General features: G+C 36.4%; 1 protein-coding gene across 10 annotated transcripts in view; it reads left to right on the forward strand.

Annotated features, from left to right (window-relative positions):
* Positions 1 to 17,331, forward strand: part of CHRM3 (cholinergic receptor muscarinic 3) — a 274,717-nt gene extending 257,386 nt beyond the window's left edge. For all 10 annotated transcript variants that reach the window (XM_051783778.1, XM_051783774.1, XM_051783776.1 and 7 more), the window contains one exon: positions 10,189 to 17,331. In XM_051783778.1, the coding sequence (XP_051639738.1) occupies positions 10,189 to 12,010 (1,822 nt within the window). In that variant the 3' untranslated portion in view covers positions 12,011 to 17,331. The remainder of the gene's footprint in view (positions 1 to 10,188) is intronic.
* The last annotated feature ends 1,013 nt before the right edge of the window (positions 17,332 to 18,344 follow it).

An 18,344-nucleotide genomic window follows, 5' to 3' on the forward strand; every position in this document is an offset into this window, starting at 1 on the left:
GACATGCCCACATGGGCATGTCTTTGCTCTGTAATTCAAAAAAGAAAACAAGCAAAAGAAACCCACAGACCCTGCAAACAAAACCTAAAAAAGGAGCATAGCATTGTAGCATTATTTGATTACTTGTCTGTATCTCACTAAAGAACAATTGCTCGCATGCATTAAAATCCATGCATTAGTAGTGCCTCCTACAGTTGATTTCCCAGACTTTAAAAATTCCTGGCAGTGTGCATACAGGGGATTGGAGTTTGGAGTGGGCCATTTTGATTAATTTACGGAATTCCACTAGTACTTGCAGATGTAACTATTCCAGGAAAAAAAGAATTTGTTATACTACAGAAGAGAACACAATTTTTGGTAATTTGGCTGCTAGTTTGATTCAGACCATTTCTTGGATGACATGCATTTCTTTTAGCCGCTGTCCATATCAAGGAATAGATATAATTTGGTTTGTAATTTTCATGTTAAGACAAAGGCTTTATGAGGGGCTGGTTAAGATTTTGTTGTGAAGTCCAGAGTTTCACTTCTCAATAACTATTGTGCCACCTAGTGGGTGTTTAAACAGATGGAAAGATTGACTTAAAATATACCAGTGAATAATGAAACATGGTGTTTGTACAAATAATTTTGAGTGACATGTTGAAACAAAAAGTATTTTCTCTTTTTCCCTGATTATTTACCAAGGTGCTCCATTCATGTAGAAAATATTATTTCAATTATAGCATAGCATTTTGCTTGCAATTGTATTAAAGAAATATAATTCATAAAAAGGGCCCTTACAGACCTCTTTTCCTCCCTGACAATAAATCCATTTCAGTAAATTACTAGCATATTTCATGTGCTTATCAGTATGAAAGGATATCCCCAAATCTCAGATGTTAGGAATTTCCATTCTGGAATGCAATTAAATAAATACACTGAAAATGTCATTTTCTGACCAACTATGACAATTTTCACTTGGCACCAAGCAATGCTTTAAAACATTATTATGTTTGCATGCTTTAAGGCATTATTTAGAAAAAAATAATAAACAGTCTGTTATGTTAAAATCATAACATTCTGACAGTTTCTCTCATAAAATTTCCTTTTCCATCTAAATAGTTTGTGTCCAAATAGCTATGTGTATTTCATTAGCCAATAGCTATTTCTTAGTAATTTGTCTCCTCTAGCTGAAACCTCTCAACAGATTTTTTTTTCTTTCAGCTTTTTAAGTAAACCATCTGTCCAGTGTGGAAGTATTGGTTTTGCCACAATAGATGGCAATAATATTTCAATCACCAAAGCCAATAACAATAAATTTCCCTTAATAGAGCATTTCCTAACATTGTTCAAGTCACTTTGTTGCATCTTATGTAAAATTGCCACCCTATCCGTTATCAACAAAAGCTATAGTAGCTAGTCTGCTCTTTCAGCACTTGCATGCAGTGCCATAGTTACAGTAGAAAATTCAGTGGTCAGCAATAGTGCATTTTAGAACCGTTTAGATTCTCTGAGACTCTATGGAACCTTAAACTCTTTTTGTTTAACACATTTAAATGCTGCATGTTAGCAATCTTTCATATGGCGGGTCCTGACACGAGGTAAACATATCTGGACTGGGGACTTGAGTATCTCTATACCAGACCTTGATGTAAATAGAAGTGTTTGGGTTTTTCCCCCCCACCAAATAAATAATAAAATGGAGCTCCTCTTTTTTCAGTATTGTTTGTCAGAAAATAACTAAGATTCAACTTGAAGTTAACAGAAAATGAATTTACTTTCCAAACGAAAAAAAACATACTGTTTTGAAAAGACAGAAAATCTGTGGTTTGAGAGGGGTTTTTACTTTTTCTTTTTGGTGGGCTATTTATTTTCCCTCCATGAAAAGGGTTTCCAGAAAAAAGTATTTTCAATTTTCTGGTTTCAAGGCTTGACAGACATATTGTCATTTCATTTTCTTCTTGCAGACAAATAAAACTGAAAAAAGTGTGTCAGGCGAGCTTCTTTGAAGCTCAGTGTCCAGGCTCTTGGACTTTTTGATACTTGAAAAATGTTTGTACTGTTTTCCAGTTTTCCCTGCTGGTATATTTTGTAGTGAACAAACAGAAAAAGCAAAAATGTATTTATTTTTAATGCATAATCAATTGATTACTTTGTTTTAAAGCAGTTTCGTTAAAGATAGTAAAGAGGTCTTCTTATGAGGTTTGTTGTTCCTTGTAAAGGTTCTTAAAGGATAATATTCACAGTAAATATGGAATTTAAATGTATTACTAAAAGTATTACTAAAATTAGGAGTGGATTAGAAACATAATAAAATTTATTTCTTTTATCTAGCATTGATAATGAGTTGTTCTTTATATTAATATGCTCAAACATGATTACTTTTGTAGAGAAAGATGCCATTTCATTATAAGAGGAAAAATTTACTTACAGGGCTTGCAATTTTTTTTCTCTCTATCTACACACGTATTTTTCCATGTCAGTTCCATGTCAGTTCTGGCATTTATCAACATCTGGGAGAACAATATGTTTAATTCTAAGAGTTCCCCTTACTTTATTTTCCATGATCAACTTTTTAATGTGATTTTAAATATCTCATTGGGAGGATTATCTGTGAAGTCAATGGACAGTATTTAATAAAGAGATAGCTGAAAATTTAGATCACTACTTTGATTCAACATAATAATAAATAAAAACTATGAATAATACCCTGTTAAAAATTGCATATGTAATAAAATATTGAAATGAAGTCTCTAAGATAGATAGTTTTTAATCAAGGTAAAAAATATGCACTGCTCACAAATAAAGGAGGTAACTGAATGGCATATATTTTTCTTTCATCTCAATCTAATACCATATTTATCTTCAATGACGAAGCCAACCCTTTGGCCAAACCTTCCTGTCCCCAGATACCTGCAAAAGTTGGTGGGTTGCTCAAAGTGAGTAAAATTCTCAGTATTTGTTTGTAATTCTGGCTTATTTTGGGCCACAGGTCTGTTTTCTCCAATTACAATTAGACAGATGGTCTGTAATTCTAATAAAGTTCTCTGAAAGAGAAACTACCTGAAATTTAAATAATTTCCTCTCTTTAAAGAAGTACACCTCTTAAATTTTGATCTGATAGTCAGTATTTAGTGTAATCTTAACCTGATTTGCTCTGGTTTTCATGCATTTGAAAACCATAGACACATCTAAGCTCAGATTTTTGAAGATTTCACTTTGTTCTCTAGGAGTTGTTTGGACAGTGATTACTAAGTGCACTTGATCAAGAAAGAAAAGAACTTTTCCTTCAGCAAGAATTTCAAGAAAGGATTATTGTGAAACTAAAAGTCATGGTATGAGTTTTAGGTCACTGAGACTAAAGACTATATAAATGATAAATAGTACAGAAACACTTTCTCAGTAAATGCTTATGTCTCTGAAAATCTCTGTCCTCTTAGCTATGCAGATTAGGGTGTATATTTGTTATATATGATATATTTGTAAAAAATTATGCAAGAGAATTATACAGTTTGTATAAAAAATTCAATCCTTAATGAAAATCTTAAGTGCAAGAGATCAGAAATACACATCTGGGTTTTTGGACAGATGCAACATATCTGAGATTTGTTTTTCTTCTCTGGTCCAGTGGTAACACAGTATTTATTCTTATGTTTGTGTCCACATAAATAAGCAGATGTTTCCACTCAAATCACTGACCATTAAAACACATTAGTATTCAAAGTTACATTTCTATCATAATATAAAAACCCTCAGTGAAGGGTTCATGCTACATGAAGTAAGGTGTTTGGAAGAACAAATACTGTAAGAGGAAACAAAGCATAAGCAAGCAAGTCCTCAGAGGATGTTGCAGGTGCATCTGGGCAGTATGAACATAAATCTTTCAGTCCAAGTGAAGGAGAGGGTAGATGTTTGGCAAAAGCTAATTGGCAAGTTAAGGCATGAAAGAGACTGTTCCCATGGCCCAGCTTTAGACAGCAAATTTCCTGGCTGTGTCAGGTAGGCAACTTCAGGTACTCCTAGCATGGCACCCTTAGGTGTCCCAGCAAGAACACTTCATGTAATTCCTGAAGTGTTCCCCTTTCTCTCCCTGTCAGGAGGGATGCTCCCTTCTTCTCACTGCACAGTTGCAAGGCAGATGGATCAGGTAGACTGATGCTGTGCATTAGGTTCTCTAAACACTCTTCAAAGTAGTGAAAACAATATATATGATTAGAAATGAGTTCCTAGTTTGCTTAGGCTAGACCTCACACTAACAGCAGCAACACAGTAAGCAAATAATAAGCAAATTTAATTCTTTAATCACAAAAGTGATTTTAAAGCACTGAAATTTAATCTAGGTAATTTTAGTAAGCATAAACAAAACATATTTATGAATGCAAAATGGAAGAGCTTGAAGTGTTACTAAGATATGTTTGACTGAACTTTATCTGTATCAAGTTGATAGATAATCAGTGAAAGATATAGTCTTTCCTTATAGCGATATTTGGAATAATGTGACAAAGGTATGTGTATGTATAACAGATATATGTGTGTGCATGTGTGTATACACATATATGTATATAGACATGTACTTTCATCTGCAGCTATGTATACGCATACTTGTCACATTATATCTGACATACATTTGTATGTATATATTCTTATGTGTATGTGTAAATATATATAAAAGTGTATGACTATCAGTCATCTGTTTGTATCTACTGTGAACATGCACAGCAGTGGTCAGGATTGATTTCTATGGCTCTGTATTCTCATTCTGCAAAGATGCAAAACTATATTTAGTGTAATGTTTTCAATCATCAGTGCAAGTAAGTCATGGTAAATCTGAGGTCCTATTCACTGATAATTGCACTCTGCTTCCTGTTATCATATAAACGTTCATATGGAATCTTGCACCTTGTGCTAAGCTAACCTAAAGTGATATGAGCTACTATTTAATAAATTTAAAACTGTGAATGCTTTCATCTTCATTTTTTCACTACAAGTTTTTAAAATTTTTTGTTGTATTTTGAAAAAAAAAAACCACTTCTGTGTGATTTGAAAAATTGGTATATATAATCTTGCAAATAACTTTAGGGAGACTTAAAAATTCAGATATATAGTTTTATTTCACCAAATAATAGTTTTGGAACAAAGCATATGTGTTAGTTTAGGTAACTGCATTAAGCATTCTGAATGCTTGATTTCTCTATGTTAGAAAAGACTTTTATAGATCACTGCATGGAGTTCTCTGCTGTTTAGGCTAATGTGTATATAATAGCAATGCAAAAGAAAATGGGAAAATAAAGCAAGCAATTTTCTTGTCTGTGTAACAGATGAGATGTGAAATTCTTGAACTGTAAAGGCTTGCTGGTTTTGAGCTTACATATAACCAAGCCCATAGAGTGCTGTCTGACTTCACAGAAAATGCATCTTAGAGCCCTTTAAGGACAGCAAGAAAAACATACCTTCCTGTTGTGAATAGGGGAGTTTAAGGAAAAGAAAAAGTTTTGTAAAATGTGGAGTATTCACAAAAGCACTGAAACATAAAGTAAGCAGAGAGAAATTAAATGCACCGAAAATGTGACAGAACTGTTACCGCTGTCTATTCTATTTTACTTTCTATTTACAGTAATGTGCAGTAAATTAGACTATCAAAAAAATTCAGGCTTTAACTCTTAGTTATACCCACTTATGGAAATTAGTGACTATTTCTGTAGCTGCTTTCTCCTTCCTTTCCAATTGGTCTTAGTAGGATATCTAATATCTCACTCCCTCTGGTGGGCTAGGGAGCAGAGATACACTGGGATGGATCTGTGTGAAAGTCTGTATAGCCATTGTCTGTACTGGGCCTGTGCTTTTCCGGAATAATGCTGGGAAGTGTACGTTGTGTCTGGTGTTCTCCAGCCGGTATCTTTCATTAGATTCTATTAAAAAACAGAAACAAGAACAAAAAAACCTGGAAACCACAGGGAATACCATTGCAGTAATCTTAGGTAGGTAATTATATATTCTTGGGCTAAAAGAAGTTTCTTTTGTTACTTCCTGGCTTGAAATTGTAATGTAGTGCATCATGCCAATGGTTTGTAAACTCTTACCCTAGCATGTAAACCTATAATCATTCCACAGTTTGGTTTGTTTGCCTCACTCAGGCAGTGCTGCACTGTTTGTTTTACCAAAGTATGTATGTCTGCTTTCCCACTTGGTCACACATCATTCTGTCTTTGAGTTTGGCTTTCTGGGTAGTGCTGGCAGGCTGCACTGCAGATCCCACTGTTTTCTTGTCAAACCCAGGACACTCTCTGTCCCTGTAGCACTTCTTATATAGAAAGTAGAAATTGCATGGTAGCTTTGGAGAATGACAGATAACATAGCTTGCCTTGGCTTCCTAAAGGCAAGAAAATCCAGTTATGCTGATCTGACCTGTTATAGTGGTGGTGGTAGTGATATTCTTTTTCTCTGTAGATGAACATATGGTTTATATATTTTTTATTGAATTAAACAGTTCAATTACAGGAACTTGTAGAAGAGGCAGGATAACAAAAGACTATACTCCTGCTAGCACTCTCATTTTATCAAATAGTCCAGTCAATGGGAGTTTAGGGGTCCCTTTAATCCCCAAGGTGTTAAAAAAGTTCCAGATGCAGGACTCTGCACTGGGCAGCAGGGGACAATGGATGGGTTGCTCTCAGTTTCTCCTCTTCCTCTGTTACTGGACTGCTAAGGACCGTTCAGGTCTTCATTGAAACTGTGACTTGGAGAAGTTACTTTGAAGTCCAGGGATGAGAGAACTGACCTAAGAAATAAAGGTTTGGTTCAGCACTTGTTCAGCACAAAGACTGCAGCTAAATAACAGTGTTGCCAGGCCTCCTCATCATGAGTCTTTTGAAACATGACATTTCTGAAAGGATTTATTGGTTAATTTACACTGAAACTCCATTTCAAAGTCTACAATCAAACAGAGTTCACAATTGTTTTGTGGACTTAGTGATAGATAGTGTGGCATTTGCACATTAATTTTGAAAGGTTATTTGTATTATTTATGTGGTATTTGTTTTGGATTTCCAAGGCTAACACTCAGATTAGTTTGTGGTTGTGTTATGCAGTGAAAATGGGAAGTACTACCAAACTGTTACCTATTTTTATTTCTTAGTAATACTGTTTTCTACCATCACTTCTAAGTGATATTGGTTTTTTTTCCTATGCCCTCTAGTGGAAGTTTTATCTCCTTCATATGTATATCTATATATCTGTATATCTAGATATAGTTATGGATATAGATATAGATGATATGGATATGTAGATAGAGATAGATAGAGATAGATTGATATAGATATAGATATAGATATAGATATAGATATAGATATAGATATAGATAGATAGATTAGATCTAGATCTTCTTCCTGGTCCTTTCTTGTGTGTTAGAAAATACCAGCTTGTCTTTTTTTTTTTTTATGAAAAAGCAGCAGAATATCATAGTAATCTAAATTTACTCATCAGACTTCTCAACCAATACATAACTATGTTGGCTGTTACCTTGTAGAGGTTTTAGAAATTTATGGCTGCAGAGCGGATGCTTTCTGGCTTGCATCCTCTGCTCTCTGTCCCTAGTGTGAGTGAAGGAAGGTCTGCACCCTATAACATTAATCATTTCTGACATATATTTAGCAAATATCATTATTTGAGATCTCTCTCATACTATTCTGGTTTTGACCTCATCCTCTCTGACAGCTCTGGAAAGAAAAGCCTGCTTCCTAAATAAAACATTGCAAGAAGGATGATTTCCAGCAATCCTGTTTGAGTTAAAGGTTTTTTCCTGACTATGAGTAACCACCTTGGCTCATAAACAACTGGCAAGGACAGTGTCAACAATTGCTTAAGTGATTGTTCACAAGTTAACTGTGTGTTTTGTTCACACATTGGAAGGGGCAAGCCAAACTTGAATACTGCTTCAGTATCTTTGTCAAAGGAGAACACTGGGTTTCCAGAGGCCTTTATCTGTAGTTTTTGAGTATGTGGGATCTCCATTTTTAAAGATGTATAAATGAATGTCATCTTTGGCCAAGGCAAGGAATTGAGCTTTAGGGGGTACAAAGGCAAAACAAGAGATCATGCTCCTCATCTAAACCTCTGCTTGCCCTTATGAAAATTATTCTCTGCAGACTTTTGTTTCATTGTTGTAGTTTAGGTGAGTCTCTTTCTCACACAGTGCAGATTTGACTTCTTCGAATTCTTTGAAACAACGTGATAGTGGCCTGCCCTACAGCAGCTCCATAGTCAGAAGTAATATATCTTGAGAAAGAAAAAAAAGAAACATGGTCTGTCCCAGAGATTCTCTAATAGATGGCAAGGACATGGTGAAATTGTGTCAGAAAAGTTCATTCATTGTGTCAGAGAAGCAGCTCAACAAATTTTCAGAATGTCTTTTTTTTTGCCTGAACTTTCATGCGAAACTGCACATTTATTTCCTATGAACTTTGCAAAAAAAAGAAAACTTGGAATGCAAAAGTTTTTTGATAAAAGATAATTTTAGTTTCAGTGTCCTTAAATTTCAAGAAAATCAAAGTTATCAATGTTAATTTACAGTTAATAAAAATCTTACCATTTTTCTTTTTAGAAGGTGAACTGCTCCAAGTTTTCAATCTTTCTTTCAGGAAAAGACTTAAAATTTAACTGCGTGATTTACCAGAGCAATATTTACACATTATGTTCATATTCTATGTGATACAATGATGAATGCATTAAAAGTGGATTGAATTAGATTAAAATAAGGCATCATCACTGTAACCTTGTATTCCTATTAATAAAGAGAAACATTAATATCTCGTTTATGTTAGATTTCAAAATAGGTGTGGGGTTTGTGTTACTGTGCATGAGTGAGGGGAAGGAACTGTCGGTCTATTTATTAGATATGTTAATGAAACTGCTCCATTTAAAATCACATAGCATGTCATGGCTTGGTAACAAAACCAAGTACAGTTCAAGTGAAAAGAGAATTTAGAAATTGATTAAAAAAACAAACAATAACAACAACAAGAACAAAAAACTCCTTTGGCTAAATATTTTTGTGTAACACCAGTGTATTGTGATACTCATTATTATCTCATGCCATAATGTATTGACTCTAGAAGGACTCACATTTAGAAAACAAACAAACAGTGACAGCATATTCTGTTCAACATTTATGGTTGATGATGGACTTTTTCATCATAATTCTTGCTTCTTGATATAATTGATTAATTACTATGAATCTAGTCAGCTGACCATAGAAGCTAATGAAATAAGGGAAATGCAAATTCCTATTCTGACCGTGTCTTCATTTTATTATAGTACTCTGGGAAAAGGATTAAGGCTTAATTATCCCTTTGATGTTTTTTTTCCTCTTTTCCTAAAGTGTTTAGCGATTGCTTTGACATACATCTGCCAAACATTTTTCCTTACTCTAGAGACCATAGTTTCAAAGGAACTTTCACCATGTTTCCCCAAAGACATTTTGAAGTCATTGGATGTACAAAATCCTTAGTCTAAGTATAAAAATGTGCATGAAAAATGAATACTGTCATGTGCAAAAAGTGCTAATGAGAAGTTTTAGTACCTTTATCAGGTAGCTGAAATGTAGATGAAAATGAAAAGGGCTTTGCAGCCTCACAGGTTAGAATAGCTTGACATAGTGAAGTCATGCTGGATTGCATCTCTATAGTTTAAGATAAGGTAGAACAATAATTTTGTTTGTAACTAGCTATAGCTGAAACTAGTAGAGGTTGGGTCTGTCTTTTGCTAGTGCCAGGGATAGCACTGGGGACCAGCATTGACAGGAACTTGGAGGATTTGTGGCTGCGTGTGTTTAGAATTTAGCTCCAGGATGGTGGACTGTTGAGATGTTGAGTTCAGGGCAAATCCGTCAGGGAGTGTTTTAATTAAGAGTTAGAGTTAGAGGGCGTTTTAATTCTACTGTGGGTTCAAATTCCCCTGGGATTTTAGTTCTTCTGTGACTGAATATATGTAAGGAATCACAATGTGATTAGTACAAAGAGCTCAGATTAAACACCAACAGAAAGCAGAGTACTGCCACATACATATTTGGCTTGGAATGTCTGACAGGCATCTTGGCTTTTAAAGACACCTTTCAGAGTGCTGAAGTGATTTTATGTATGAGTATGAGGACGATTATCTATTTACCATCTTCACTTATTCACTTAATTTTTGTTTGGTTTTTCTCCACTGCAGACTATGTCAGAGAGCCACAATGATCATGCAAAATAACAGTTCAGCCTCACCTCTGTTTTCAAATGTGAGCTCCTTCTGGAAGAGAGATTCGCACAGACCAGGACTCCTTGAGGAAGCAGCATCACTCATTGGCAGCTATGATTTCCCTCAAACCACAGAGAGTTTTACCTTCTCCACTGTGGAATCAACAAACATGACCCTAAATGCCACAAGCAAAGACCCTCTGGGTGGACACGCTGTCTGGCAAGTAGTTTTGATTGCTTTCCTCACGGGGATCCTTGCCCTGGTGACCATCATAGGAAACATCTTAGTGATTGTTGCATTTAAAGTTAACAAACAACTGAAAACGGTCAACAACTACTTCTTGTTGAGCCTTGCTTGTGCAGATTTGATCATCGGTGTTCTTTCCATGAACCTTTATACAACATACATCATCATGGACCACTGGGCTTTGGGAAGCTTAGCCTGTGATCTTTGGCTCTCCATTGACTATGTTGCCAGTAATGCCTCCGTCATGAATCTCCTTGTTATAAGTTTTGACAGGTATTTTTCCATCACTAGGCCACTAACATACAGAGCCAAACGAACAACCAAAAGGGCTGGGGTGATGATTGGTTTAGCATGGATAGTCTCTTTTGTTCTTTGGGCCCCTGCCATCTTGTTTTGGCAGTATTTTGTAGGGGAGAGGACTGTGCCTCCTGATGAATGTTTCATCCAGTTTCTAAGTGAACCTATCATCACTTTTGGCACTGCCATAGCTGCCTTTTATTTGCCAGTCACCATTATGAGTATTTTGTATTGGAGGATCTACAAGGAGACGGAGAAACGCACCAAAGAGTTAGCAGGGCTACAGGCTTCGGGCAGTGAAGCAGAGGCAGAACGCTTTGTACACCAGACCGGCAGCTCCCGCAGCTGCAGCAGCTACGAGCTGCAACGGCAGAGCATGAAACGTTCCACTCGAAAGAAATATGGACGCTGCCATTTCTGGCTCACAATGAAGAGCTGGGAACCCAACAACGACCAGGGAGATCAAGATCATAGCAGCAGTGACAGCTGGAACAACAACGATGCTGCTGCCTCCCTTGAAAATTCAGCTTCCTCTGATGAAGAAGACATTGCTACAGAGACCAGAGCCATCTATTCAATCGTGCTGAAGCTTCCTGGTCACAGTGCTATCCTCAATTCCACAAAACTACCCTCCTCGGAAGATCTGCATGAGTCGGGGGATGAACTGCAGAAATCCCACACAGAATCTAAGGAAAAGAAACCAAAAAAATCGCACCCTCCCAAAAGTGTTCAGGATGGTGGAAATTTCCAAAAGAGCTTTTCTAAGATTCCAGTTGAGCCAGAGTCAGAAGACACAACCGCAGCTTCTGATGGCATCTCATCAGTAACCAAGACATCTGCAACCTTGCCCTTGTCCTTCAAGGAAGCAACACTGGCAAAAAAGTTTGCCTTGAAGACCAGAAGTCAGATCACAAAGCGAAAACGAATGTCACTTATCAAAGAAAAGAAAGCAGCGCAGACACTCAGTGCCATTTTGTTTGCCTTCATCATTACATGGACCCCATATAACATCATGGTTCTGGCAAACACCTTTTGCAGCTGTATCCCCAAAACTTTCTGGCACCTGGGGTATTGGCTTTGCTACATCAATAGCACAGTGAACCCCATGTGCTATGCACTGTGTAACAAGACATTCAGAAACACCTTCAAGATGCTACTGCTGTGCCAGTGTGACAAACGAAAACAACGCAAACAGCAGTATCAGCAAAGGCAGTCTGTCATTTTTCATAAGCGGATCCCTAGGGAGGCTTCATAGAATAGTATTTTTTAAACAATAAAAAACCAATGAAACAGGGATGAGATGAGATGAGATGGGACAAGATGGGATGGGATAGGACGGGACAGGACGGCACGGGACAGGGCAGGATGGGACACAGGATAGTAAGGAATATGACGGGATGGGTTGGGGTGGGAGGGTGGTTCCAGGGTGCTGATTCTATGATTTAAATATCAAGTCATGAAAGCAGCTGCCAGACTTATTTATCCTTTCAATAAATCCAGTTTAATATAGAAATCAAGTCTGCATTCAGCAAAAACTAACAAACTTCAGTGTTTTTACTAAGGAATGAAATATTTAATATAGTTTTCCTACAAATTTGCAAGAAGCTGTATAGCAGTTATAAACCCATTACTTATCTGCCCAGCTCTTTGATCATAATCAACTCTGAGATCTCAGGTAAGCACATTTAGCTAGCCCAACTCTTCTGTTTCCAAGGAATCCAGCATCTTTCTATTCAAGTTACATAGAGAGGTAGCAAGCTTGTGAAACAGGATTATGAAACTATTTGAGAGACTTTATAGGTTGAAAAATTGCTTCTTGTTGTCCAGGTAGAGTTTCTTGTCTACTTCTCTTCTGGTGTATTGTTAATTGTCCCCCTGATTCCTGATTTCCAAGTATCTATGTGTGCAGCTCATGTTATATATATGTGTGTGTGTGAGAGTGTATGTATGCATAACATACATTCACACATGTAAAATACACACATACTGGGAAAGAGGTGACCTAATGTTCTAGGTTTTACAGGACCACTCATCATAATTTCATGTGATTGAAATTTTAAAAAGGAGTCAGAAAATCATGTTATATGTATATAATTCATTATTTACCACCCAAAACTCAAGTTTATCTATGGAACCAAAACATGATGTCCACATTTCAAAAAGAGAGAACCAAAGTATAGCCTGTGAGCCTAACAGTCTACAGAATTTTATAATGGGGTAGATGCCCAGTAAAACCTTAATCTTGAGCATAGTGTCTCTCTGGAATGTGATCACACCTCTTTAAAAGATAGAAACGTGAAAGGAACTGAGGGCTACATTTGGGAAAGAGTTTGAAGCTATCTTTGTAGGGCGTAGGGTGATGGAACTCCAGATCAGGGCTGCACAGTACTGATGCCCAGAGGGAGCTGCTCAGGAGCCAGGCAGGCACAATCATCATCAGAACACCCATGTTATGCTGGGGGGTCTGTGCTGCTGTTGTGGCACACACGGGTGCTGCAACACCTCGTCCTGAGTTGCACCGTGTGGATGCACCACCATTCTCGGAGCCAGCTCTGATCTAATGTGCAGTATCTCTACAGCTTCCAATGAAAGTTCAAGTTATAATTTTCTGACAAAACTTGGTGGAGTCCACCTGCTTGCACTGTCTGCCCAGCTGACCTTCAGATGCAAAAGATTTGCACATGGAGGATGCTCACTAAAAAGTGTTTCTTTTCCAGAACCTGTTTTAAAATCATCAGGAGAAGTGCACCTAAATCCGTTTGACGCTAGGTTATTCGGTGTTGTGAAAAATGTGATATTGCCAATTTCTTACCTGGCAATTTTTGATAAAGACAATTTTAAAAGGGCTTTAATATTTATAGCTTAGACATAACCAGTAATTCCTGGTATTTGTGATGTGGTCTGCACCACATAAAAAGTCACATATAAAAGTCAGAGGTCCCCTGGGGAAAGGATTGTACTTTAAACTGTTACTCTAAATCTGATTTAGTTACATGTTGAAAGATTATTTTGTATTCTCCTTTGAACTGACCAAAACTTTTTTTTATTGCTTAGACTCTTATTTTGCTGAAAATAAAACAAAACAAATATCTTATTTTACAAAGGGGCATCAGTGTTGTGAACACAGAACTGATGTTAAAGCTGCTTTTGTATTCAGTGTGAGATGGTGTTTACAGATGATTTTGACAACAGTGGAAATATATTAAATGGTGTCTGTGTATCTGAACTATTTAATTTTGTGTTATGTTCATATGAAGAAATATTTATACATATTTCACCAAATGTTTTATTTAATGTTGATAAATATTGCTCTTCAGTCTTCAGCTGTAGTGTCCTTTTAAAGTGATTCATAAAGGTCTGCTTGAGAAATGAATAAACTATACCTAGCTTTCTTGTCACTAAAACAAATACTTTCTTTTGTATGAGTTGTTTAAAATGTCTACCCTAAGATAATCTCATAAATAATATTGCAACTCTACTGCAAGTTTTAGTATAAAATACAGAAAAAGTTAAAGCTTCATCCCTAAGTCACAAGTGCATTTTGAACTAAAGATACCAGAATTGTTTTACCAGTTTGGTAGCCACATAAAACCAAAGCCTTATAAGGCACCTGTGTTGCAAAGAAAATTAATGACCTTTATTTATAGAAAGAAGCATGTATTTGAAATATATTCATTACTCAAGTTGACCTTACAAATGTTTTAACATTTAAATATATATCTATATCTATATATATTGCCATATTATTATATTCTAATATCTAGAGTAGTGCTGTGCCCCTAATACACAAAATGTGAGAGCATGTAAGGAAGCCAGAGTTCATCGGGGGATTTATGGTATATTAGTATTGATTTTACAATGGGAAACTATTATTTTTATTGAAGTTAAGCTTCCTTGAAAGCGTCCGTCACCACTGTTTACATAATAGGAAGAGTTAAATCCTTGGATTGTTTTAACAGAGAAATAAAAAACCTGTCTTTTGATGTGTGAACAGGCTTTAAAATGTTATTTACAGGCATCATGAAATGTGTATGTATACACATATTGTAGCATAGATCAATTTAGTCATTTATTTAATGGAATATGCACTATAAAATATTAAGGATTTGACTGTGTTACGACTGCAGTGGGGGATCGAGTTAATTTGTATTTTATGTCTCTGCGTTTGCTTAAAACCCTTGCACACACAAAAATTTTAGCTGTATGCACAAGTGGGTATATTATTTATGAACACAGGCACGCACAATAGTTTGCAGAGGAACAGTGCGAGACCAGAAGGTACAATCTGACACTGCATTGCTTTTAAGAAATACAAATAATGCAATAGTTCATCTGTTTTGAGGAAAATTAAGTCAGAAACACAGTAGAAAGCATCACTCTGACGGCGGACAAACAGCTCGGTCCCATTAACACTATTCACGTGGAATGGTGCATTTTCAGAGACGAGTACCCATTAATTGCAATAATACCAGATTAGATTCCATATGAAGAGGAACCAAAAATCAGAAGCAATAGCCAGACAGGAGCCATTGGGTAGTCTGGAGAAATCTTTGTAGAATAGACCCCAATCACTGTCAGCCTCTGAAGAGACAACAAAACACTTTAAAATATTTGCTTGGCTTTCTCAATGTAAAATTGTGATAGAAGTTTATTACTTCTGTACTGGTATAGGCAGTGGGAAATATCTGATCCAAAGATCCAGGAACAGGGCTCATGGTGCATGAAGCTCTTTTTCCTACCCCAGCATAACACCCTTTCTGCAAAGGTAAATTGAAAATCAGTGTGGCATTGTTCTAAAACTAAACAAATATAGGAAAGGCCTGAATAGTTTCCAGGATCTAAACATGCAGATCAGGGTAACCTAAACAATAAATGTCCTAAAGGATTCTGGCAGTTTCATAAGGATACCCACACAGATGTTCTGAGACAGTTGATGACCTTTCTCAATTATGTACAACTTCACTTTCTTATTTTACTGTCTTGATTATTATATTTCCTTACTTCTTCTGCAATAATATTCTAGAAAATCTTAGTTCATTATCAACCTTGTATATCTCAGTAGTGAATAGAGGTGCCAAAGTACACTTGGTTTGCCTCTACGGAGTGTGAACGTCAAAGGAAATTTTTATCTTTTTTTTCCCCTGATCAGCAGCATCAGTAATTTTGAAGACACAGTTATCATCATGCTACCATATATATGGTAGGGATGGTCATGCTGTGTCATGCTAACCTATTTATAAACTGCTTTTCACTTGCCCCTTGCCCATCTGACTGTGCATCCCTATTCAATTTTATATTTGAGATTCTAAACCCTCATTCTCCTCCAAATGGCTCCTAGAGTCTTCCTAAAATACGCTCTACAAGCTTCTCTCGGTACCAGGCTTTCTTTCCTTTCACAGTCCCCCTATGCAAAGTTATGTGCTCTTAGACTATCAGAAGGCACCATACTAATTCCCCCAGTTGTAATGTTGGGACCTGATGCTTCTTTTCTAAAGATGTATAAGAACGTGAAAAAGAGATGGAGCAGGATTCATATATTCCAGGTCCTTATTGGCAAAAATGGTCTTTGCTGCAAGTTGGCTGTTCACCAAGCCTGACCTTCTTTGCAACTCCTGGGATGATCTCTCCATAAGTATGTTCTGCCAAGCCCCCACTGGCTTAAACTTCACCCACTTCATGAATCATCATGTATTTTAATGCATTTGGAAATTTTAAAAAAGTACATATTCATTGTGATAACTCTGAATATTTTTTGACCTCCGCAAATCTACTGTCTCTTTTCACAAGTTGCTTCCAGCTTCTGTGATTTTCTATTTTATATATTCTTTTTATCTTTTCTGTGTGTACCCATGCAAATACCACTGCAGTGGCTTCTGGGAGCAGGTCAAAGTGATACGTATTTGTAGATTGCTTCTTGTGAGCCCCAGGGCTATGTAGAGATGTCTGGTGAAGCTGAGGTGTTCGTAATGATGTCTGCCTTTTCTCTCTCATGCACTACACTCCCATGATACTCAAGTGCTTCTGTTTGGAAGCTTAGCTAAAGCATGTATGACATTCAGATTTTCATGGAATTAAAAACTTTATTTAGTTAGGATGTTCTTCCTCATATCAGGCATAGATCATTTGTAAGTTCTGCACTTTTCTACTTCTGCTTTTAGGACCTGCCAGACAGTTATTGGGAAAAATGCTAATTTGTAATGTCTGATACTTGGGCATTTTTCTACTTCAGCTTTTAAAGCAAGAGTATAGATAATCCAGTCATGCTATTTGTTGGAAACAAGTTCAGCATGAATAGAAATATTTAGAATTATACACTATGTTTATTTCATGTTGTACGCTGTGGCACTGCAACTGGCTGAGATTGACCATCACAGTATTTGGTACCACTGACAATTTTTCACAGTCTTAACTGGCAGGGTCATTAGATGTGCCATACTGGCATTCAGAACTTTGACTACTCTTCACAATCCGTACTGTACATGCAAAATATAATAGATTGTAATTTTTTTTTCTCAAGAAAGATCATTGTAGTTATTTCCAGATACCTTCCTAGTTGTGCTTGAGGATTTTTTTCTTAATTTTTCTTAATTTTCTTAATTTTCTGGATATTTAAATGACTTGGGAGAGTTTCAGTCAACCTTGGCAGAGATGAAAAATGGAAGGAGTAACATGGGAAAGCATTAAGATAAGTGTTACTTATTTCATTACCTATTCCAACTTGTATTATGTGGTATGCATATTGTACCTATACATCTCTATGCACTACATATATCTCAGAAGGATAACATATGTATGACTGTACTGTGCATGTACCTACAGAGAGACGTACGCACATCTAGAGCAATGTATACGTATGTATATACAAACTTATGCTGAAGTTGTCAGCAATGGTAAACACTGCCTTTGATGCCTCATCAGTTGTAACTGGACAGTGAAACTGTGTTTTAGTCTGCTCTGCTTATGTGCAAGAAAAGTTTCCACATCCTTCCTTAGTGCATATTTTTACAATTGCATTTTCTTTGTTTCTGGATGTGGTGTTTTCAGTGTATTGTGCTGGCTCCTCAGACATTACCCAAAATTTAGAAATGCATGACCAGATTTCACTTAGTGAAAGCATTGATGCAGTAGCTCACTACTGCATCAATGCTTCACTAGGTTTAACTCTGTTAGTTTAAAAAAAATCACCCTACCTTTACCATATAGGAAAATAAAGGCCTCTTAAAGTAGATTCTATCTAGGTTCACATAAGAGAAACTCCTATGTTCATGTGAACATCACTGTCAGTGTCTCAGCTTGGGAAGAGAAAACCAGTCACTATGAAAACAGTTTGAGGCAAATGTCACAAACATATAAAGCAAGTTGCCACTGCAAATTCTTTAAGATAAGAACAGCACTCATCCCATTAGAAATGAGAAAAATAAAATTACCATCCTCCCTCACCCTATCCTGTTGCTCTGCCCTTTCTGTTGCATGGAATAATACTTTTCGTGTGCCAGTCCCACAGCTGGAATTGTGAAAGCTTTAAAAACCTTGTTTGCCTAATAGGTCTAAGAAATACACAGTATATCTAGATCATTCACCTCTTTCTG

This window comes from Manacus candei, unplaced genomic scaffold, assembly GCF_025592945.1.
Source record: "Manacus candei isolate 608988 ecotype Guabito, Panama unplaced genomic scaffold, ASM2559294v1 h1tg000017l, whole genome shotgun sequence".
Classification (NCBI taxonomy): Eukaryota; Metazoa; Chordata; class Aves; order Passeriformes; family Pipridae; genus Manacus; species Manacus candei.